The 23,161-nt window shown below is 36.0% G+C and overlaps 1 protein-coding gene across 3 annotated transcripts; it reads left to right on the top strand.

Moving 5' to 3' along the window:
* Positions 1 to 2,377: 2,377 nt before the first annotated feature.
* Positions 2,378 to 21,285, top strand: prune2 (prune homolog 2 with BCH domain). Of its 3 annotated transcripts, none has more exons than XM_037533630.1 (11): positions 2,378 to 2,497; positions 9,070 to 9,147; positions 10,314 to 10,526; positions 11,979 to 12,155; positions 14,128 to 14,230; positions 15,521 to 15,652; positions 15,743 to 15,829; positions 15,951 to 16,049; positions 16,796 to 16,834; positions 19,121 to 19,159; positions 19,287 to 21,285. In XM_037533630.1, exons 1-11 carry the CDS (start codon positions 2,425 to 2,427, stop codon positions 19,318 to 19,320), a joined length of 1,074 nt encoding a protein of 357 aa, XP_037389527.1. In that variant the 5' UTR covers positions 2,378 to 2,424; the 3' UTR covers positions 19,321 to 21,285. The 3 variants fall into 3 exon arrangements, with proteins under 3 accessions (XP_037389527.1, XP_017569597.1, XP_017569598.1); XM_017714108.2 differs by having other exon boundaries at positions 2,382 to 2,497; positions 19,112 to 19,159; XM_017714109.2 differs by having other exon boundaries at positions 2,409 to 2,582; positions 19,112 to 19,159.
* The last annotated feature ends 1,876 nt before the right edge of the window (positions 21,286 to 23,161 follow it).

The raw sequence follows: 23,161 nt of genomic DNA, 5'->3' as shown, positions 1-23,161 counted from the left end.
TTAGAGAATTTATAGTTTATAAGTCTCAGTAATATGAAAATGCACATTATTATTTTTGTAAAATTCGTAAATATCATTGTTATTTTTTTAGTCCCATGATTAAACAAATTAGTTTAAATTTGACATTATTAAATTCCTGAAATTCTCCTAAAATGTGAGTACTGGTTTTATAGAAAGGTATTATAGTACTGTCTATGAATGACATTCCCTATAGATTACTTATTATGACTCTTCAGTTTACTTATTTATGATTTTTTGTGAACAAAGAATTAGAAAAGTAAGAATTTCAATGTGCAGTGTATCTGCTTGTTTTATTGTGCACATGGCAGCAAAACTTTTGAATAAATAATAATAATGTATGAAATGAGGTCTCATATTTTGAAACATTAGAAAATGACAAAGCAATTGTATAACGATGACTTAACATATATCATCTTTAACTTTAATAGCACACATCCCATGACAGTGTTATCCATACAAACACTGAGAAATTTGGATTTGCAACTACAGCAGATAATGACAGCAAAGCACACAAAGGACAAAAAAAACTTGTTAAATGATAGACATGTTTGTGGTGTGTGTGATAATGTGTGGGGATGGGTGTGTTTCAGCTTGTATGTGTGTTGGTGTGTTGTGTGTGATGTTTATGTGCTCCCAGAGGTATCACTAGTTACATTCTGGAACCTGAGATGCCTACTGCAAGAGCCAATATACTGACATGGGAAATAAAATTGTAATGAGAGAAGTTAATTAGTATTTTCATTTGAATTTGAAAAATGTCTGGAATATGTACCCATATCTATGCATGGCAGTGCTTCCTTCTTTGTATAAAAAAAAACAAAACAGTATTAACTACACATACTCAACACATCACACACACTCATCAGCACACACACACTACACAAACTACACACACTCAACATACCACAAACCACACTCAATACACCACACAAACATACCACAGGATTTAAGGTATCAGTAGATTTAAGATAGCATTGTATGCAAGGTACCAGTGAATTTAAGGAAGCAGTCTATTAAAGGTACCAGTGGATTTAAGGTAATACTGTATTTAAGGTACTAGTAAATTTAGTGTAGCTGTATATTTAAAGCACCAATGAATTATGGTATCACTAAATTTAAGGTATCAGATATTTAAGGTAATAGTGAATTTAAGGTAATTAATGGACCTGGTAGCAACAGATTTAGGGTAGAAGTATATATATGGTTGCACTTGTATATGCAATGTTGAGCTAAAATTAAATTAAAAATAAATACTGCAAATTTAAGTTGCCATTTGATATACCAGTTTTGAGTATCAGTTACACAAAGATTTAGATGTTTTTTATTGAAAATAAAATGTAGTTCCAGAACTGCGTGTTAATGCTTAATGTGATACGCATTAGGTTGGGATAAGGTTGGGATAGTGTAATGGTTAACACCTCTGCCGTCCACACTGTAGACTGGGGTTCAATCCCCACCTGGGCAAAACACCCTACACTATACCAATAAGAGTACTTGGGCAACACTGCCTTGGCCTACCTATGTAAAAAATGATCAAATTGTAAGTTGCTCTGGATAAGAGTGTCAGCCAAATGTAAAATGATAATAATTTTGTCAAAATTAAAATGTAATTTATTCTTTTTCAATCTCTAATAATACATTTAATTGCATTATCAAAGACAACACCAAGCTAGAAAGAGGGCAAAATTCAAATGTAATTGGAAAACAGTGACTTTGCTTTTTGCAATTACATATTCGCTCCCACTTTACTCATTCTGTGGCAAAATATCTTTAGAAATTCACTCGGCCCAATTGCATTTTCATGGACATTCCAATTTGTCAATCATGGGAGGGGCCAAAATCCTGCTTAGCAAAAATGAACTAAAAACGACAAGACGTAATTTTTCATTTCCCAGACATTATTAGGCCTTCTCTAGAGCCCCCGAAGGCCATAAGGGTTGCTGTCTAGTGCTAGTTGGCAATACAATGCTTAGGAAAACACAAAAATCTACAGATGAAGGGGCTCCAGGCAGATAGATAGCCACTGCACTAGAAAGGTGAGGTCATCTACTTTGACAGAAGTTAGGCCCTTCTCTCTTCAGGCAGAGCTGACCCACTCAGACCCATTACCTTTAGCTGGTGGAGCTGCACCAGAGGCTTCCTCTGCTCTCATTCCCACTCTTTGTGGTTGCACTGTGAGGCTCTTTTCTGCCTGGGTAGCATGCTGAGGCTCACTGTGCTGGCAGACCAACTCAGCTTCCTCTAGATGCATGGTGAGACTGTCTTCTTGCAGAGCTGCATGCTGAGGCTTACTCTTATGTCAGGCTCACTCAGCTGCGCGATGAGGCTCTATTCTGGAGGAGCTCCACGCTGAGGCTCATTCTCTGCCTGTCTGAACCCTTATTTGGTGCTGGAGAGAGTCACATGACCACAAAATGGTGGAGGCTGTCGGCAGTGGATGAGCTGAGCATCTCTGTGGCTGCGCACGGAGACAGAGGCAAGAGCAGAACGCTAACACGCACCAGTTATCTAAAGCCGGGTACAGAAAAGAGAGAGAGAAAGAGGAGCGTGAATCAGCAGTGGTGAGTGCTTTGTGTGTGCATAGGTATCATGGGGGAGCTGAGAGAGACAGGTAGCGTTCAGTGTTTCCTCTTTCCAGGAGCTGAGAGAGAAACCGGAGGAGAGGGAGGGGCAGCTGTTTACAGCGAAGTAGTGCTGGGGGGGTTGTTTCAGCATCCTTGATGCTTCACGTTCTGTTGTGTGTGTGTGTGTGAGTGGGTTTGCTGAGCTTGTGCAATAAAGTCATGCTGTTTTGGTCATATACATTTTGATGCTGAATGCTGTTTGCGAGTTACTCAGCAGCCGTTAAGGTTAAGGCCGGTTGAATTTGCGTGTAGCTTCAGTGTTGTGCATTCGAGCGCGCGTTCGTGCATGTTCCTGGTTCTGTTTCTGCACGTTACACAGTGTGTATGTGCGTGAGGTGGAGGAGGGGAGAGGGAGGAGAATGAGTAGCTGATGACATAACCCCCCTCCCGTTCTTTTACTCCTTTTGCTGTGCTGGATAGACTGATGTATGGCTGAATGTATTAGGCTGGTCTAGTTAAAAAGAAAAAAAACGGAGGAGAAGAGGGTAAAAAAAAAACAGCAATATTTTCCCCAAACACACACACACACACACACACACACACACACACACACAGAGGCACGCACGCACACACACACGCACCTTTAATGCGGTTCGAAAGGTGCTTGCTATTATTATATTGCTTTTGCTCTCTCTCAAGGTTGCTAGGCTGTGCTATGGTGTTCCAAGTAGTTGCTAGAGTATTGGTGGTTGCTGTGGTATCCCAGGTGGTTGCTAGGGTGTTGCTAGGCTGAATAGTTAGATACAAAAGTGCTGTTTTTGTGATATCACAAAAAGCCATGTGATGTCAGTGTGCCTAGAAACGTACCTTAACTACAATCCTCAAGAGGATTATTGGTTTAATACGTGAAAAAGAAGGTAAACACATGGTAAAGAAAATAAATAAATAAATAAATAAATAGATGAATAAATGAATGAATGAATAAATAAATTCATACATACATACAATAGAAGAATAACTGATACAGCATGTATTAGCTAACCATCATAGCCTTGCAAATATATCAATGTGTTAATTAGAAAGCATAATTATAGAAGCATAATTAGAAAGACATGCGTAAAAAGATCTATTTTCTGAATTGCAATCACACAGTTGCTTGTGTTGTCATGGTACTACACTACCATTAAAAAAAATGTTAAATAAGTGTTAAATAAAACCAATTTGGTTGTGGACAAGTGTATAAAATAAGGTTTTAATATGGTAGTCCTGTACAGCATCACAGGTTTCAAATAATTATTTAAAATAATTAATAAAATAATACATTCTGGCAATAGGAAGCTGTAATCAAAAAAATAAGAAAATTTAGATGTGTCCCAAATGATAAATGGAGCCCTAGAAGATTGTGAAATAATATTGTATATCAGCAATTTATCAGAGGAATTTATCCTAAAGAACTAAAAAGTAAAATTTAATAGAATACAATTTATATGTAATTATATAACTACTGTTTAGTATATATTATTTATTATTTATTGTCATCACTTCTTGGTTACAGAATTTATGAAATATTGAAAAAATAAAATAATATCTATAAATTTGGCAAATATGTTGCATTCATATAGGGAGATAGAGAAATAGGGGAATAGATTTGAAATGCTGCGGTTGGTTTTCAGGAGGCTTTCTATTTGCCCATGTCCCAGTTCTGTTGTGGAGATTTACTCAAAAGCCTGTGCAGTAAGAGTGAAGCAATGCTGGAAATGCTGTTGGTTTTATTTAATGGTACATTGATGATAGAAGTGATAGTCCTGTGACTGTCTATGCATAACATTAACCCTTTAAATAAACTCTTCTCCTCTCAGACTCTCCTAAGCTGAACAATCAGTACACCATCCATGCAGATCATTACCACACTCCTGCAAAAAGGGCCATTTGCCATTTTAAATAGGTTCTTTAAAGAACCTTGTACAGGAGATCAAGAGATGCTCTGTCATAGGAAATATGCCACAGAAAGCAGTGATTGAGAAATTTATATTTGAATTTATATCCTGTACTTAATTGAAAATGATAAAAAAAACAGTATTTTATGTTTTACCTAATGAACTTCATGGTTTTATGTGAATATGTATTCTTTCACAAATGTTATGTTTGTAGAAGCAGTGTGCATGCTTAGGTGCTTGGTTTTATACACCTGTGGCCATGTAAGTGATTGGAACAGCTGAATTCAATGACTTGGATGGATGAGTGAATACTAATATATATATATATATATATATATATATATATATATATACACACGGGTTGCTCACAGGAGCTCAGTGAATTCCAGCATGGTAGCATAATTGTATGCCACGTTTGCAACAAGTCCAGTTGTGAAATTTCCTCACTACAAAATATTCCACAGTCAACTGTCAGTGGTATTATAATCAATGAATCAATCAATCAGCCTTTATTTTGACTCGGAAGTACATTGAGGGCAACCCTCATTTTCAGTGTAGCCGAGCATTTACAAAAACAGGGATTGACATGACAAGGAAAATAATATCTGTATTTAATAATTTTAAATTAAAAGAAAATTTAAAACTAACAGTGAAAAAAGATAAAAATAGATAAAAATAATAATAAAAATAAAACTTGAGGTTTAATTGATAAGGGATTAAGATCAAAAGAAGATAAGAGATTAATAAAACAAAATAAAAATTAAAAAAACAATAAAAACTAATTAAAATAAGTTAAAAAGTTATAAAGAACTAAGAGAAAAACTAAAACAAGAAATAGAAGTTAAGAATACATAAGATTAAATAAAACAGGTACAGGCTGTCTGAAGGTGGTGCGATATTAAAAGTTTAAAATGACTAAGTGACACCAGTGAGCTGAGTTTTCGTGTTTCCTGTAGTGAATTCCAGCTCGCTGGTGCACTGTAACTAAAAGCAGAATTTTCCCAGTTCAGTAACTCTTGGTACCTGGCAGCTGATCCAATTATCAGAGTCTGATAATTACTGTAATTTGTATTCGTCAATGAAGTGATGTATTCTGGCAAATGACCAGAGAGTGTCTTATAAATAAAAATCAACCAGTGTTTCCCTTCGTACTGTTAAAGAGGGCCACCCAACTTTCTCATACAGCTCACAGTGGTGAGTTCTGTACGGATCTCCAGTAATGAACCTAGTGTATGCAGAGCGATACACTAGGTCCAGTAATTTGAGAGAGCTGGAGGGAGCATATTTGTAGATAACATCGCCATAGTCACTGATAGTGAAGTTGCTTCAACTAGTCTTTTTCTAGCGTGCATGGGGAAACAGGACTTATGTCTATAAAAATAACCCAGCTTCTGTCTGCATTTACTGACTAGTTTATTTATGTGTGGTTTAAAACTGAGTTTATCGTCCAGCCATATGCCAAGGTATTTATATTCTGTGACTCTCTCAATAGTGGATCCTGCTAGGGTAGTAATATTTACAGTACTAAAATCAGTATTAAGAGATCTGGAAAACAGCATGAACCACCTGTAGAGCATTAAATGAGCTCTGTAATTTTCTTGTTGCAGCATGAATAGAATCAGCTGAGCAATATAAAATCATGTCATGTGCATAAAAGTGAATTTTGCAGTCTGAGGTAGAAGCAGAGGCAGCAATATCATTTATGTATATATTAAATAAAACTGGACCCATAACAAAGTGGAAGTGATTGGGAACGACAGCAACTCATCCATGAAGTGGTAGGCCACGTAAAATGACAGAGTCAGCGGATGCTGAGGCGCATAGTGCGCAGAGGTCACCAACTTTATGCAGAGTCACTCACTACAACCCTCCAAACTTCATGTGGCCTTCAGATCAGCTCAAGAACACTGTAGAGAGCTTCATGGAATGGGTTTCCATGGCCGAGCAGCTGCATTCAAGCCTTACATCGCTGCAAAAGCATTGAATGCAGTGGTGTAAAACAAGCTGCCACTGGACTCTAGAGCAGTGGAGACATGTTATCTGGAGTGACGAATCACGTTTCTTCATCTTGCAATCTGATGGATGAGTCTGGGTTTGGCTGTTGCCAGGAGAACAGTACTTGTCTGACTGCACTGAGCCAAGTGTACAGTGCACAAAGCAAGGTCCATAAAGATATGGATGAGCAAGTTTGGTGTGGAAGAACTTGACTGGCCTGTGCAGAGTCCTGACCTCAACCTGATAGAACATCTTTGGGATGAATTAGAGTGGAGACTGCGAGCCAGGCCTTCTCATCCAACATCAGTGTCTGACCTCACAAATGCTCTTCTGGAAGAATGGTCAAAAATTCCCATTAACACACTCCTAACCCTTGTGGAAAGCCTTGCCAGAAGAGTTAAAGCTGTAATAGCTGCAGGGGTGGGCTGACATCATATTAAACCCTGTGGATTAAGAATGGGGTATATATATATATATATATATATATATATATGTGTGTGTGTGTGTGTGTGTGTGTGTGTGTGTGTGTGTGTGTGTGTGTGTTTATATAAACAGTGCTGTAAAAAATATTTGCCGCCTACCCAGTTCCCAGTTTCATCTATTTTTGCATATTTGTCACACTTAAGTGATGTGAAATGCTGTTCAGCCCTACCTGGCCCTGTGTGAAAAAGTTATTGACTCCTTAGCTGTAAAATCAACTCATTACTTAATGCAATTGACTATTGGGTAGAATTTTACTAGCCACACCCAGGCATGACTACTGTCAGAACTGTTGAATCTACAATATTACTTAAATAGAAACTGTCTGGCAATGTAAATCAGGCTAGAAGGTCTCAAAAAGTAGCACATGATGCCATGTTCTAAAGAGATTCATATATAGATGCGAAAAAAATCATTGAAATCTACCCATCTGGATAGGATTACTAAACCATTTGTAAGGCTCTGGGATGCCAGTGAACCAGAGTGAGAGCCATTGTCCACAAATAGAAAAACATTAGAACAATGGTAAACCTTCCCAGTAGCTGGCCTACCAAAGTTTCACCAACAACTCATCCAGGAGGTTGCAAAAGAGTAGAGAGCCAAAATTCCTCCACATCAATGTAAGAGATTCATTTCACTTACTGCCAAGGGTGGCACAGCCAGCTATTTGGTTTCTTTTTCCCATGATTGATACAATTTTTTAATAAATCTGTATTTTCAATAAATTAAGTGCTCTTTTAAAATCTGCATTTTGGGTTTATTCGTGTTGTCACTATCTTATGATCTGACTTTTAAATGTGACAAATTAGCAAAAATCGATTATGTGAGGGGTAAATACTTTTTCACTGCATAAACTATGTAAAATCAAAACAGTAAAACAGTCAAAATGAGTGAAGTGAACAATATGCAAATTCTTTTAGCTTACAGAGGTGGAAGGTAGCCTTCAGTCTGCAAACTACAGCTGCCAAGCCCAGCAAAATACCAAAAATAACCATTTTATGGTTTAATTCTTGCTTTGTGTTTACTGGGAATAAATAGTGTATGGTAAAGTTACATCACAGAAAGCCCAATGACCATGACTGCTGTGTTATCTCTGCAGAGAATAATGTATTTGTGAATAGACTATGTCATATATATATATATGCACCTTTACGGAATTGTGTTAGCGGGAGTGGGCTGAAGCGTTTCAGTTGCAGCTGAGATAGGAGACTTCTGGAGAGGAGGAGAGGAGAGTTCTGGACTGCAGTCAGGTCAGTCTAGCACTCACACTCTCTAAACGTGCAGCCATGCTGTTGTAATGTGCAGAATGTGGCTTGTTGCTGTGATGTTGTAATAAGCATGGATGTCCCTAAAAAAGGATGGATCAGAATACACTGCTTAAAATAGGTTCAGTAGAAATGGAGCCATCAGATCATGTTACCCACTCATACCATCTCCCATACCATGAGAAACCTTACACTGATAACAGTCATGATGGTCCTATTTTTTTTTTTTTGGCCTGGAGAATGCAATATTGATCATTTCTATAAACAAACTGAAAGGTTGACTCACCAACACTGTTCATCAGATCATTTAATTTTGTTGATTTTCCAAGTGAAAATAAGTTAACACATTCTTTACAGATAATGTGCAATCAATGATTTATTTTACTTATTACTGATTAAACATAATAAAAAAAAATGAAACATAATGTAGCCTTTGCAAAAGTGATGGCACCTTTTATATATCTTTCCCAATATCTTAAACACAAAAAGAAATTAAAATTATGCACTGTAATTTTCAGAAAAATTTCATATTCAAGATTGTTTCTTTTAAAGCATGTGTTAACACATTATCCTTTAGATAATCACTAAAACATGTCGTTTATTCGCTGCTGTTCAAACTTTTCTATAAAACTTTACACTCTTTTGCTGTATCGAAAGATGAATAATACCCCAAATAAATATACATACTACAGGTAGCACTGATATATCAATGACTGATGACAATTCATCAGTCTGTAAACCTGGTTACTAATACAGTTGATGGTAACAGCTCAACGATGATCTCTGTGGTTGTGTGCCATCCTACAGATCCCCCACCTGGTGATGTGGGGATGGAGCAGCCTCCTGAACACAAGATGAGCTCAGAGGGGGCAGAAGGCAGACCAGGTGAATTTGTTCCAGCAATTTCTTTAATCCATCATACTCTAGTCATGTGACATGTAAGAATTTTACAATAGATACTTAAAGCCTCGTTATGAAATAAATGTTTAACTGCTGTTGTAACAAACCCTCCTAAATGGAAACCACACAGGAATGAGATGAAATGTTTTTCATTTGTTTTTATTCCCATGTAATTTTTGGCCTGTTTCTATATAATACTTTAATATTAAATGTTCACACAATGTGAAGAGCAGCTGTCATTTTCAAATGTTAAAAAAATGAAATAAATGAGGTTGAGGAAGAGCATGTAATGGGATTAAGTAAAAAATATTAACTGTAAACCAAAGCAATACTAAAAATCATCAAATCATATTACACATACATTTAGGTGGTTGCTTACTTATATGAGTGTAATGATACATCGTGACACGATACATCACGATGCAAAAATGTGACAATGTGTATCATCAGATGGACGATAAGCATGTTCTATTTATTATGCTATCTAATGCAATCGCATTTTTGAAAACCACAGGGCGCACTTGATTTTACTCACACCAGCACATCATACTGTATGTCATGCTCCCATGCGTCACAGTCTTTAGCCTCAGTTGGTGTTTTTTGTTTTGTGTGTGTGCGTGCAAATGACATGAGGCCGTTTTCTGTAGTTAGTCAATAATGATAGATTTCGGCTTTTAGTTAACACGCTGGAGCTGAAGTTCAGCATTCTGTCACGTCCGCACTTCAGTCACTTTGTTTTATCGGCCCTGTACAATAAAACAAAAGCAAACATGATGCAAACTTTCAAAGAGGCAGACAGCGCAGCAATAACAACAGTAAGTGTTAAGTTGTATTTCGAGGGCACAGAGCTAAGTCACTATAATGACGCATGTGAAGGTCTGTTCCAAGTAATTTCTTTTAACTGCAGGGGACTAAAGTTTTTTTAAACGTATACTAGCAAATGTTTTTTTTCCATTGTTTACACTTCAGAAATAAAAAAAGGAATGTAATTCATAATTTTTGTTTGTTCAAATTTTGTTTAAAATATAAGAAAATCTTGAAATTAGTATTGTGAATCGAACCAAAGCATGAGCAGAGTGCATCATTACACCCCTACTTACTTATATCCTATAAAGCCATCTGACAAAATTTTCTCCTTTGACCCCCTCTAGCCCCTCCCACCTCTCTGCCTCTGCAGGGGGACGGGGGTGGTGTGGTCTCTCAAAGGAAAAAACTCTCAGCCCCTCGTATCAGCCTCTCGCTGGACCAAAGCGAAGATGACCTTTTCGACACACCTGATGACCTGGACATTAATGTTGATGATTTGGACACACCAGATGAAGCTGACTTCCTAGACTATACTGACCATGAGATGGATTGGGAAGGTGAGAAATACATACATATAAACACCCAAGGACTCATGCTGTTGTAATACATGCAGAATGTGGTTTGACATCGTCTTACTGAAATAGTCGAGGCCTTCCCTGGAAATTATATTGTCTGGATGGCAGCATATGTTGCCAAAACATGTATATTATTCAACATTAAATGTGCCTTCACAGACGTGCACATCACCCATGCCGTGTGCACTAATGCACCCTGATATCATTATGAATACTGGCTTTTGAACTGTGCACTGATAACAAGCTGAGTGGTCTTTAGTCCAGAGGACACAGTATCCACAATTTCCAAAAAGAATTTCAAATGTTGATTCGTCGGACCACAGGACACTTTCCCACCTCGGTCCATTTTGAATGCGCTCAGGCCCAGAGAAGGTTACTGAGCCCATTCAGTGATTTCTACTACAGAATCATGTCTGTTTTAATGCAGGGCCACCTACGGGCCCATAGATTGCAGCCAGTAAATACTGGTTTTTGCCTTGTCCCTTGGAAACACAGATTTCTCCAGATCTTTTAATATTATTATGTACTGTAAAGCAGCAAAGGTTGTTTGCTGTTTTACATTAAGAAACATTATTCCTGAACGATTGCAATATTTGATTGTGCAGTTTTTTAGAGTGGTGAACCCCTCCTCATCTTTACTTCTGAAAGACTCAGCCTGTCTGGAATGCTTTTTTGTACCCAATCATGTTACTGACCTGTTGCACCAGGTGTTTTTATAGCATAATACAACTTTACCAGCCTATTGTTGCCTCTGTCCCAATTTTTTTGGAACATGTTGTTTTCATCAAATTCAAAATGGGCAATTATTTTTTCTGAAAAAACAATAAAATTTCTTAGTTTCAACATTTGATATGTTATCTTTGTACTAATTTCAATGAGATAATTAATTGATTTGCACATTATATTTACATGTACAACGTCCCAACTTTTTTGGAAATGGGGCTGTAATTAAAAAATGTAATATACATTATAGAATAAAAATGTCCTCTTTTCACAATTCAACTTTCAAACTGAGAAAGCAACTAACTAATCTTGGCTTAAAAGCTTGTGTATTCTTTTACTATTTTCTTTTTATTTAGCCATTTTAGAATAACAAGCATGACAGTTTATTAAACCTAAGGCTGTTGCTTATACTGCAAGTACCTATTAGATAGCTTTTTTAGCTAATGTAAGCTAACATTCAAGGTATGATAATGGGTTATCTTAAGTATCCAGTAAACCTAGTGAAACCTTAAGCATGGACCCTTCTTTCTGTAAAGCAAAGCTTAACATAAAGTAAGTGAAGGTAATTGAACAGAGAAAATATATTTAGTCTTACTTTTCTTTTATTAATACTTTTACTTGTATTCAAGTGAATTTTCTCTACCATTGCTATACCTAAGTAGGGATTTTCAGTGCTTTTTCCTCCTCTACATCTGATTTGATAATATTCAGAGCCTAAGGCACCCCAAAGAGCATCAGTGAAGGAGGCGTGTGAACCAATCCCTACATGTAGTGCTGAAGAGGAGCGTCAGGAGTCCAAACTCTGGAGGACAGTAATCATTGGTGAACAGGAGCACCGAATCAACATGAAGTGCATCGAACCTTACCAAAAAGTCATCTCCCATGGAGGTATACACATAAAAAAATAGATCTTTTTGCATACATCATGATTGTGATGTCACAACCATGAATGCATTCATATAATCACTCATCCAGCTTACAATAGTTTTGCCCACTCACATTAAAGTTCTAAACTTGTGATAAGAAGTGCAGATAGTGAATGTACCTTATTTCAAAGGATACATTGATATATTTTTCAGACCGAGGGTAAGACAGTAGTACTCGCCGATACCATACTGAATTACCTACTTATAATTAAACAGTAGTTAGTGTAAATGAGTACAGTGTTTCTTGACAGTTATGGTGTTAAAATGTAGTTGACTTTAAATACATTAGCTAGCGATACATTAGTTACCTTGGATTGACTAGCGCTTGTGAAAAACAGGTTTTTTTCCTCATCAGAAAAGCACTTCTGTGCAGCTATAAATAAAGTATGTTTCATAGTTTTGAACCCCAATCAGTTTCCTAACACAGTAGCCACATTTACATGCAGCCTGATGATTCGTTAATAATCAGAATATGTCCATGTGTACGCCACAGCAGGAATAGACTAGTCCGATCGAGGCCGGAATGCAGTTTCTATTGAAATTGAGCAAGGTGGGTGATCCTGTAAGTTATCCATTAAATAGTAGTAAAATAACCAAGTAAATGCCTGTATCTGATTACATTCACAGTTGTCGTAGTGAAAGTGTATAATGTTTAACACTGCAGGAGCCAGAAACCGGTCTGCAGAGAAGAAGTAGTATATACTTTGAACTTTAAAAGATGGCAGCGGGATTGGCCACTTTATGTGTTTCAGAACATGACCTCTTCCTCTCGCCCCTTCTTTAATAAGTAAATGAAGTACATTTTCCTGAGTCTGCCATAATTTTAAAGTAATTAAAAACAATAAGCATGCCAAATGAAAACTTCCAGCTTTTCGTATCAGCATGGTAGAGGTAATGTCAATGTCAACACTGTGTATGAACGTAATTTTGGATCAGATTACTTTAGTGTGCGTATAAATAAAGATTTTTCCATCCGATGAGGTGAGTGTGCATATATACACCTCAGTCTTAATCCATAATCAGAATGTATTAAATTGGATTTGCAAAAATCTTTGCATGTAAACATAGCCAATGAGAACAGGAATCAGATCTGAGCAGCTCACTTGTGGAGTTTTATATTAAATTATTTGGTTTGGTGGTTGTGCCATTGCTGATTGTCCTCTACAGCCAAACAAACACTGTGATTTTATAAATCTTGTTCTTAGGTGATTCACACCGTATATTTGGATAGTTCATCCTTAATGGACAAAGCCTATGATTTATATAATGACACTGTACAAAAATGCTCCATCCATGGTAAATCACAGCCCTTACAGACAGCTCTGTCCACAGACAATAAATAAATAAATAAATAAATAAATAAATAAATAAAGCTGTTGCATTTAAAATAACATGCTTTATGCAAGTATGGAGCAAATAGGAGCTGAGCAGTGCTACTAACACTGTGCACTGAAACTAAAAGCCATGTATTGATGTACACAGTAGGACATTGCAGTCTCTCTTAAGCCTATTTGACCAAAACAATCCACCATATTAACATTTATACCTCAATATTCTCTTCGACTAGTGTGAAGTCAGCATATACAAACTTGGGTTGGAAATGTTGAGATTGTGTTTGTGTATGTTTAAAAACGGGCTACAGTCATTCAGTGTAGGCCTGGTGGGAATATGCCAAGGCAGAATGTTTAAATTGACCAATGACGTTGTATCCAATAGCTGCATGAGCGGATCCTCCTTCACTGCCAGCTTGAGTTGTTTGTTCATTAGTGTGGCAGTGTATGCTCGGCTTACGTCACACGGTATCAGCTCATAGTATGAGTATGAGTATGGTATCAGCCTGATATCTCATACCAGTATCAGTAGTGATGCATCTCTGATTTCAGCGTTTGTGTATAAAGGTATCTTTTGTAACAATAACCTCTTTCGTTTAAAAGGCTACTATGGGAATGGTGTGAATGCCATCATTGTGTTTGCTGCTTGCTTCCTTCCGGACAGTGATAGAGAGGACTACCATGAAATAATGGAGAACCTCTTTCTGTAAGTGAAGTTCTTTATACAGTTACACAAATTAGAATGCAGTAACGGGTTTGAGAGCTTATGTTAAACATTACACAAATGAGTGCTGTTAATTGGTCCTTTGAATGTTAATTAATGTATTTCAGAATGTCAGTCAGCACCGCACAACATATCGTTTAGTAATTAGTGATTGTGCAATTTGATTTATATTCTTCTTTTTCGTCCGGTAACTTGTCCCACAGGTTTCATGATACAGACACCATTCTAACTCCCGAATGTTTGGCCTGAATTGTGCCGTATACTCCATAGCATTTGATCTGATGTGTGGTTCTCATACAATCTTCGTTAAATTCAAATTTTTTCCCATAGGAATGAATTGGGCAGAAAAGTTGCACTCTGATCTACTGAACATCTCAACCAAAAGACTTTCTTTCGCATATGCTATCACAGGGCAGGCCTCCAAGCGCAAATTTGTTCTTTTTCAAATTTGTAAATGTTGTTCTGACCTGCACTTCTGTTTGCCATTTTTTTCATCCCTCTTTCCTACCATAGGTCCCATTAATTTTTGCCCCCATACAAAAGCCTTATTGTTTCCTTTGCCCAGCAGCCACCAAACTGCATGTACTCATTCAGGGCAGGTCCCCAAGCTCTAATTCACAGCCCTACTGACCCACACTCCTCCATCTGTTAGTTTTTTCATCCCTCGTTCCTCCCATAAAGTTTAGGTCATTTTCAGAAACACCTAGCAACTCCCTAACAATCACTTCAATAAACATCTCTTACACCATGGCAGCTGCTTAGCAACACCATAGCAACCACCTGGGATACCATAGGAACTGCCTAACAACCACCTGGGATACCATAGGAACTGCCTAACAACCACCTGGGATACCATAGCAACCACCTAGCAACGCATTAGCATCCACTTGAGATACTATAGAAACCTCCCAACAACATCTCAGCAATCACCTAGGATAAAAGAGCAACCACCTACCATCACTCTAGCAACCCTATGGGAAACCATGGCAACTGCCTTGCAAAATCCTAGCTGCCACCTAAGATAACATAACAACTAACCAATAACACTTCAGCAACCACCTCGTATACCAGAGCAACCACCTACCATCACTCTAGCAACCCCATGTGATACCATGGCAACTACCTTGCAACACCTTAGCTGCCACTTGAGATAACATAGCAGCTGCCGTAGCAGCCACATGGTATACCATACCAGCCATGTAGCAACACCTTAGAAACCAGTAGGGATACCTTAGCAACCGCAAGCTCTGATGTCAATATTTGTCATGTCAGGTATGTGATCAGCACATTGGAGCTGATGGTGGCAGAGGACTACATGATTGTTTACCTGAATGGAGCCACTCCTCACCGTAGGATGCCTGGCCTCGGCTGGCTTAAGAAGTGCTACCAGATGATTGACAGGAGGTAGCTACCATTCTTCCTTCATTCTTACTACCTAAAATATGCACGGTGAACATAACTTTAAAAACTGTCTAACCTGATAACCTTTTTCAGGCTAAGGAAGAACTTGAAATCCTTTATTATTGTTCACCCTTCCTGGTTTATCAGAACTGTTCTAGCCATCACTAGACCCTTTATCAGGTAAAAGGATAAACCTTTCCATGATTTTATGAGTAAATCAATTTATATTTGAAATCAAGAAACAATGTGTATGTGTGTTTTGATTGTCCTAGTCCTTGTGCTGTTTGTGTGTACTCCACAGTTCTAAGTTCAGTAGCAAGATTAGATATGTGAACAATTTAGCAGAGCTGGAAGATCTTATCCCTATGGACTATGTCCATATTCCTGAAAGCATCATCAAGTAAGTATAATTTTATTATGTTATTAGATTATATTATGTTAGCAATTATGTATCTGTAATAGCATTTATTGCAGCACTAAAGAAGCATTTTGGTGTTATTTTTTTTTGTTATGCTGTATGTAATCTGTATTTTGCATGTAATGGAATTTATAGATTCATATCTTTGAAATCAAATAAATGTCTCTCTGAATTCCTTGATTACCATACAGGAATTGTTTGTTGTCTGAAGAATCATGAATGTTCTTGATATGATTTAACAACATGTGTAAAAGCCCATAGACCCAGTAGAGTTTATGCTCGTACCCCACATAAGAAGAAACACTGTTGTGTTTTCAGCAGTTCAGTAGTCGAGCTGTCAGTGTGTCTTGAGAATTGCTGGTGAAGCTGTGAATGTTCACTCTGCAGTTTCACACTTGCAAATTTGGGCTTCTGTGGAAACAAATGCAGTAGTACTGAAATGGAAGCTAACAAAATCCTTGCCTTACGTTCTGAGTTCCAAAGGAACAGGTTTTGGGTCTTTCTCTGTAACATACAGGTTGATAGATTCTGGGCAGTGCTGTCCTTTTCTGTTAGCTCGGAAGCTGTTCTTTCATAAATAATTCCTAAATAATCCTGATGAAAAAAAAAGGTCCTGGAAGCCAACTGACACTGCATACTTCCATGTTTTACCAGCAACTCATATCAATAGCTAACGATCAAGTCTTCATTGAGCTAGACAGACAAATGTCTCCTTTTGTCTTCAACAGACTTGATGAGGAGTTACGAGAAGCAGCAGAGAATTCCAAGTGAGTATCACTGAAAGATCCATTAATGACTGACCCAATAAATTAATAGCACAAATATAATACATTTTTAGTTCAGTGGGCAATATGACAGTATGCTATAAAAAGAAATCGTACTGCCCTAAAAAGAGAAACATTGAATTTCTTTCTTTCTTAAATATCTATCTTAACCCATTAATTTTTGACTCACTCAGGAGCACCCTTTTGCCTGCCAGGGGGTCTAGCAAAAAAATAAAAAATAAAACAAAACTATTAATACACCATTAAAACTGAAACTAAACCTAAACTGAAATCAAAAACCAAAATAGAAAACTAATTAAAAATAAAAACATGGAACATGGAAATTTAAAACTATAATAATCCTGGTCTGTCCATTATGCCATCTTATTTTATAAGTTTATTTTTTCCCAAATATTCCTTCCTCTGTTCCTTCTTAAACTGAATAAATGAAAATCATTCATAGTGCATCTGGTGCATTTTCAAACCTTAAAAACTAAAACACTGGGATACTTATTGCATTTTGTGAAATGTTTTTAAGTGTAATAAAGTTATGTTTTGATCATATTGCACAAAGGTATTCAGCTTTGAAAGTATACAATTATGTGTTTGCTAAAGTGCTATTCCATGCAAACTCACTAGGGTCTGGCATGTCAGGTCATGGATTTCCATGAAAAAAAAAATCAAGCTATTTAATTAATGTAACCATGCAAGATTTCAAAACTGCTCCAAATTATTTAATTTAAATTTAATTTCATTTAAAATTAATTAAAATTTGCCTTATCAGGCATCTGAAATACTAGGTTTAACAGCTTACACAATGAGGGAAAAGTAAACATTAACTGAGTATAATTACAACACTAATAATATCATAGTATTTCTCTTAATTTTGTTGCTAATACATTGCCAATGTTAATTAACTGGAGAGTCTAGTTTGTATGTCAGAGTGGGAAATTTCAAATCAAAATGATTTTTGCTAATTTTTTGTTTTTATGCACTACTCCTGCATTGCTATCATTTGTTTATTGCTGTATGCAATATGTGAAGCTATATTATGAATTCAGAATGGCTAAATAAAAATCTGTTTGATTATCAAGAACAATATAAAGATAGAGTAAAACCATAATACTCTAGATTTTTAGGTGATCTGTTGCAGACTATATTATAACAAGGTTGTAGGAGGAGTTTCTGTGTATAAAATAAATAAATATTTATATACTACAAAGGTTAATCTGGATCTTAATATTAGCATTATATAAAGATTATATGTCAAACATGGAAGTTTTAACACTAACATAAAAAGAACACCTGCCAATAAATTAATCTGATGTTGAAATATGTTAACATGAAACCAAAAGATTTCTTGTGAAATATGTATAATCTCAGATCAGTACAGATATTCATAAGCAATGAGAAAAAATAAGATTCAACTTAGAAACAAATGGGGCAGATTTAACAATTCATCAGTAAAAACAGGATTTTAAACACAGCTTTAAAATTAATTTTGCATGGTAGCATGATTTAAAAGAAGTTTTTGCTCATCTTTTCATGAAAGTTCAAGAACTTTGAGTCCAACTTTGAAGAGTTGCCATGTAATGACCTTACAATTATGTGAAGATTCTGTTTACAAATTGCCCCCCTCCCCCAAAACCTTTTGTAAATCTATTCAAACAAAAACTCCTTCCTGATAGCAATTTCTGTTAATGTTCAATGGGAATTACAGTGATTTTGCTAAATGTCTGCATAATACAATGGCCAAACAAAGTCATTCAGAGTGTTACTATGTAAAATGGTTCATTGTAAAGAAACAAACCCACTCTGATTTGTTTCTGAGTTTTATATACAATTTTGACCATGGTGAAATGGTTGTCTTTGGGTATTATTGCCTCCCAATGCCCTTTATGTACATCTCCAGCATGAATAGAGTTTAAATATTCATTTTAGATTGAAATCTCATCTCAAAACTGTAAAACAGTGTTTCAGGCATTATGTAATACACTCAAAACCATTTAGTGTAATTACTTTCTCTTAGGTAGCTTTTAGAGCCACTAAACACTTCAGAAGTGCAGGTGCTGGTTCCTATCACCACTGCAGTGAACAGTTCTGACTTTGTAATTTTTGCTAGAACCGATCAGTTCACATCACTACTCTTAGCAATTTAATTATGCAGAAAATCAATAATACAATTTAAATTAACCTCTGCCAGAAAATTAAGAAATTGCTAAATGTATTGGTCTATGTAAATGTATATAGTGGAATGTAATCTGAATATTTCTTTTGGAGGATCAACAGCTTTCTCCAAGGACCCGAGGTGCCACCAGAAGAACCTATGTAAGATTTCATGTGTTCAAGAGCACTACTTCTTATAAGTTGCTTTCTACCACCAAGCCAGGTAAGCTTTGTACTTTTGTAATTTTTGCTCATTTTAAAAATATTTGTGTCTGTTCCCTATGTGCAGAGCTCAACCCAGTGTAAGCAGTTCTGAAGCCTAGGTAGAAATGGAGAAATGCATGGCCAGTGTGTGTATATAACAGAGGTCACGTGGAATATTTGAAGCTGGATTCTACACATCTGATGTGTTTCTGCTTTAATCTCTCCTGGCACTTGGATCTGTACACCACCAACACAGAGTTCCTATCACACATCAGTTCTTTGGAAATCACTGCTCCTCTCACAGTATAACTAGTGTAGACCAGTACAACCCTTAAACCACCATAAACAACATTTCTCAGCTGGACCAAGGATTTCACTAATGTTCTTATTTGTATGTTCTGGCAATACATTTTCTTCTAGTTCATTGAGGTATGCATGAGAAGCATTCAAGCAATAATGTACATGTCACTAAAGCACATAATGTATCATGTACACTTGCAAGTCTTCTTACAATAATTAGCTAGATTGGTAGCATAAGGACAACACCTCCTTTAGCCTAAGACAACTTCCCACGCTACATATATATGTTTTAAAGTGCAGGTGTCATTTTGCCATGCATATTTTAAAAGTCTGACAAAAGACAAGGGGATTACTAGGGCTGGGACCTCTTATTGATGTATCAATAATTCAGCCCCTCCAAGAAAAACATGCATTTATCATTCCACCCTTTTTTTGAATTATCGGTTATTTTGTTTCCTGTTTTCCGTTGTACATTTTACATTAAAAAGCCAAACTATGATTTATTATGTTTTAGTGGCCTCTTTAAATACAGAGTATCATACAATGTCATACCGTGCTTATATAATTTTTACAAAAAAAAGTCATGTTATCGAAAATATGAATTTAAGAATACAATAAAAAAAATTCTTTCCATTTTGTCTGTGTAAGCACTGTGGCCAGCATTTTATTATTTGAAATCCCAGTCCAGTGAGTTGTCCTGTATGCTATGACATGAATGTCATGCTTGTGTGCAGCTATCCAGGGAAACATCATTGTCAGAAACTTTTTTTCTTCTTAATCATATTGTTCTTAATTATTTAAGGTTGAGTCATTGTGAGAATATGAATTTTACACACCGAAACCTTCACCTTAATTCCATTATAGTTTTGTTTTGTTTATTTTGTTTTGTTTTTAAACACTCACACCACAAGAAGACACAGAAGAAAAAGAAATCCACCAGCTCAGACAGGACCTGTGCATGTGTGTGATGGAGCTCAAGGCTCTGCATTAATTTAGAGCTTGGAGCTTTAAATAAGCAAATAAACTGCAGTAAATTAAACAAACAATTGTGTACACTTTTAATAATGTGTTTTTCATTTATTATACTCAGTTCAGTTTAAAAGATGTTTAAAAATCAGTCTTTATAATTTTTTTTCCCCAAATTATTAATTTGCATGTGTCCCAGCCCTAGTGGTTGCAAATACAGGCACTGTCCATAAATAACTTGGTCTTATGTCATGAGTAATCTGTTTCTCAAAATGAGCCAGAAGCAGTGAGTGGGTTTTTTTAAAACCAAGAAATGTCTATCTTACTTCAAGTTACAGTGTTTGCCATGTGTAGTGATCAAAATAGTCACACCAGTCAAGTGATCTGTCAAATTGGAGAGCATGCAGCTTCAGGGGTTTGTCAAGTCGGTCAGCGTAGCTCCTGTGTCCACTTTTGAACACCTGTTTGTACATTTGTGTACCTGTGTGCGTGTGAATGAATGTTTTGTAGATGAGATTGTAACTGAGTGTGTTTGCGTGGCAGTCTTATTTGTATGCCATTAGGTTTCTCATAATGTTCTTATAGGTGGAGCACAAAAAAAGCTGCAAAGCACAATGTTCAGATCCTCTGTACGTGTGCATATGTTGCGTGTGCGAGTGCATGCATGTCACTGCATGTCTCCTAGTTGTTAATACATAGTCATTCAGAATCAAAAAATATTGAATAGATGGATATCTTTGACCCAGAGGCCTTCTCAGATTGTATTAAGATGTTGTAAAATAATGCAGAAGACATCAATAAATTTACCTCAAACCTTACACACCATGTGTTTGCTTTTCAATTTCTGACGGACTATTTCATTTAAACAATTGCATTTTATTCACATTTTATTAAAATAAGTGGATAAGACACGCTTCCACAACAAAAACAATGACTGCAAACCAAGGCAACCTCTTTACAAAGGGACCTCTTTGTCTGTAGCAAATGCATTGTTTCACACAATCTAAATATCACAGAAAACAAAACAACCTACACATGCCTAAATAGAGACCTGGGGAGGATAATACTTGAGTACTGATTACATTTTAGCTATTAATTAATTAATTAATTAATTAATTATGTTTATATTGAAATTGCAAGATTAACTGCAGTTAAGAAATTATATTGTCTACATTATCAGTGACATTGTCATAACTTTTATTGTCATAACTTATTCAATTATTATATATAAATTATTATATAACAAATTTAAATAAATTTAACACAAAGTGTGCAGTGCACCTGTTGAGGTGTCAGACCAATTAGAAGGAACAAATTACCATTGTGTGTTACTACAACTAACTGGCAGTGTGGCACTCTACATTCAGTGTTTAAGGTTCAAGCTATAAAAGTTGGTATGCTGGTGGTCCTGGCCAACAAGTGTGAATCTCAATTTATAGAAAATGTTTGCAATTTAATTCATTTACATTTACGGCATTTGGCTGACACTCTTATCCAGAGCGACTTCCAATTTGATCATTTTACACAAGAAGGTATAGTCACAATTGGTTGGTCAGAAAAATTGTAATTAGATTAATTTTTTTGTTTAAATCATTCAGCCTTATTGTACATAAGTTTTATTTTTAACTACTTTGTATTACTGAAATCTAATTTTAACACAAATTTTACTACAGTAAAACTTTAAAAATTAAATACTTTTAACTCTTTACATTTTTATTTAGACCTTTAAAAATCACATTTCAAAGGTCAGGAAATGTTATTTTTTGTTGTTGCTGTGCATTTTAATGTACTGTTTTTATTAAAACATCTAACCAAATGCATATCAATGTAAAATGAAACTGCCAACAAAAATGCCAATTTATTTTTTTTAGAATCAGTAGTCATTAGTCACCGCATCACACACTATCAAAAAGTAAACTTCTAATTTTTGATTTATTTAAACATTTACTTTTTACTGTATTTTGGAGAATCGTACATTTGTACGTTGTTACTTGAAAATATATTTTGGATCCATACTTCTACTTTTTAAATTTGAATACAGTAGCCATACTTTCGCATAAGCACATTTTCTCTGTTCTTTTTCCATCCCTGAAAGTTTAAGCAGTTTATCTCCAAGTCAATACTACACTGAGAGCTATACATCATAAAGCAGGAACAGCAAATTGTCACTGTGCCAAAAAACAAAATGCATCTCTACAATAGAACCTTTACAGGAGAAGACAAAAGTATTCGTAACTTTCAATGTAAGTTAATGTAAAGAAATGTATTCCAAATAATTTGGAACATTTCTATTGGTCCATTCATCATGAAATTCATGAAACACATCATGAAACACACATTGTCAAGGACTGCTGCTTCAGGTCTTCAGATGATGTAAAATAAAAAATCATACTTTTTTTGGGACAGTGATGAAATTACAAGGTAGTAAACGACAAAGTGGTTAAATCCATTGTCACCTGGGGTAGGTAAATCACTTGTAAACCAAACAACTTTTAAAGCTGCTGACACCTTTTTTCCAATAGCGTAGTAAAATATAACATTGTTTTATTATAGACATTAAAGCAAGTTTTGACCTACATGGCCTACCACAAGTTCAGTAATCAGAAATATGTCTTTATGGTGCAACTACGGCCCTGGTGCAAACTCATTTCACTAGAGACAAACCATTGTGGTGTGTCAACAAATATTCTAAAA

The sequence above is a fragment of the Pygocentrus nattereri genome, chromosome 23 (assembly GCF_015220715.1).
Source record: "Pygocentrus nattereri isolate fPygNat1 chromosome 23, fPygNat1.pri, whole genome shotgun sequence".
NCBI classification, from domain to species: Eukaryota; Metazoa; Chordata; class Actinopteri; order Characiformes; family Serrasalmidae; genus Pygocentrus; species Pygocentrus nattereri.
Note: the sequence above shows the minus strand (reverse complement) of the source record. Positions and strands in the feature narration are given on the sequence as shown.

Bases quoted from the DNA above. Each gene is read 5' to 3' on its own strand.
- prune2 (XM_017714108.2), top strand. From the start codon at position 2,425: ATGACCACAAAATGGTGGAGGCTGTCGGCAGTGGATGAGCTGAGCATC. The intron at 16,050-16,795 runs GTAAGTATAATT...TGTCTTCAACAG, and splicing joins ATTCCTGAAAGCATCATCAA to ACTTGATGAGGAGTTACGAG. The intron at 19,160-19,286 runs GTAAGATTTCAT...CCCTATGTGCAG, and splicing joins GTGCCACCAGAAGAACCTAT to AGCTCAACCCAGTGTAAGCA.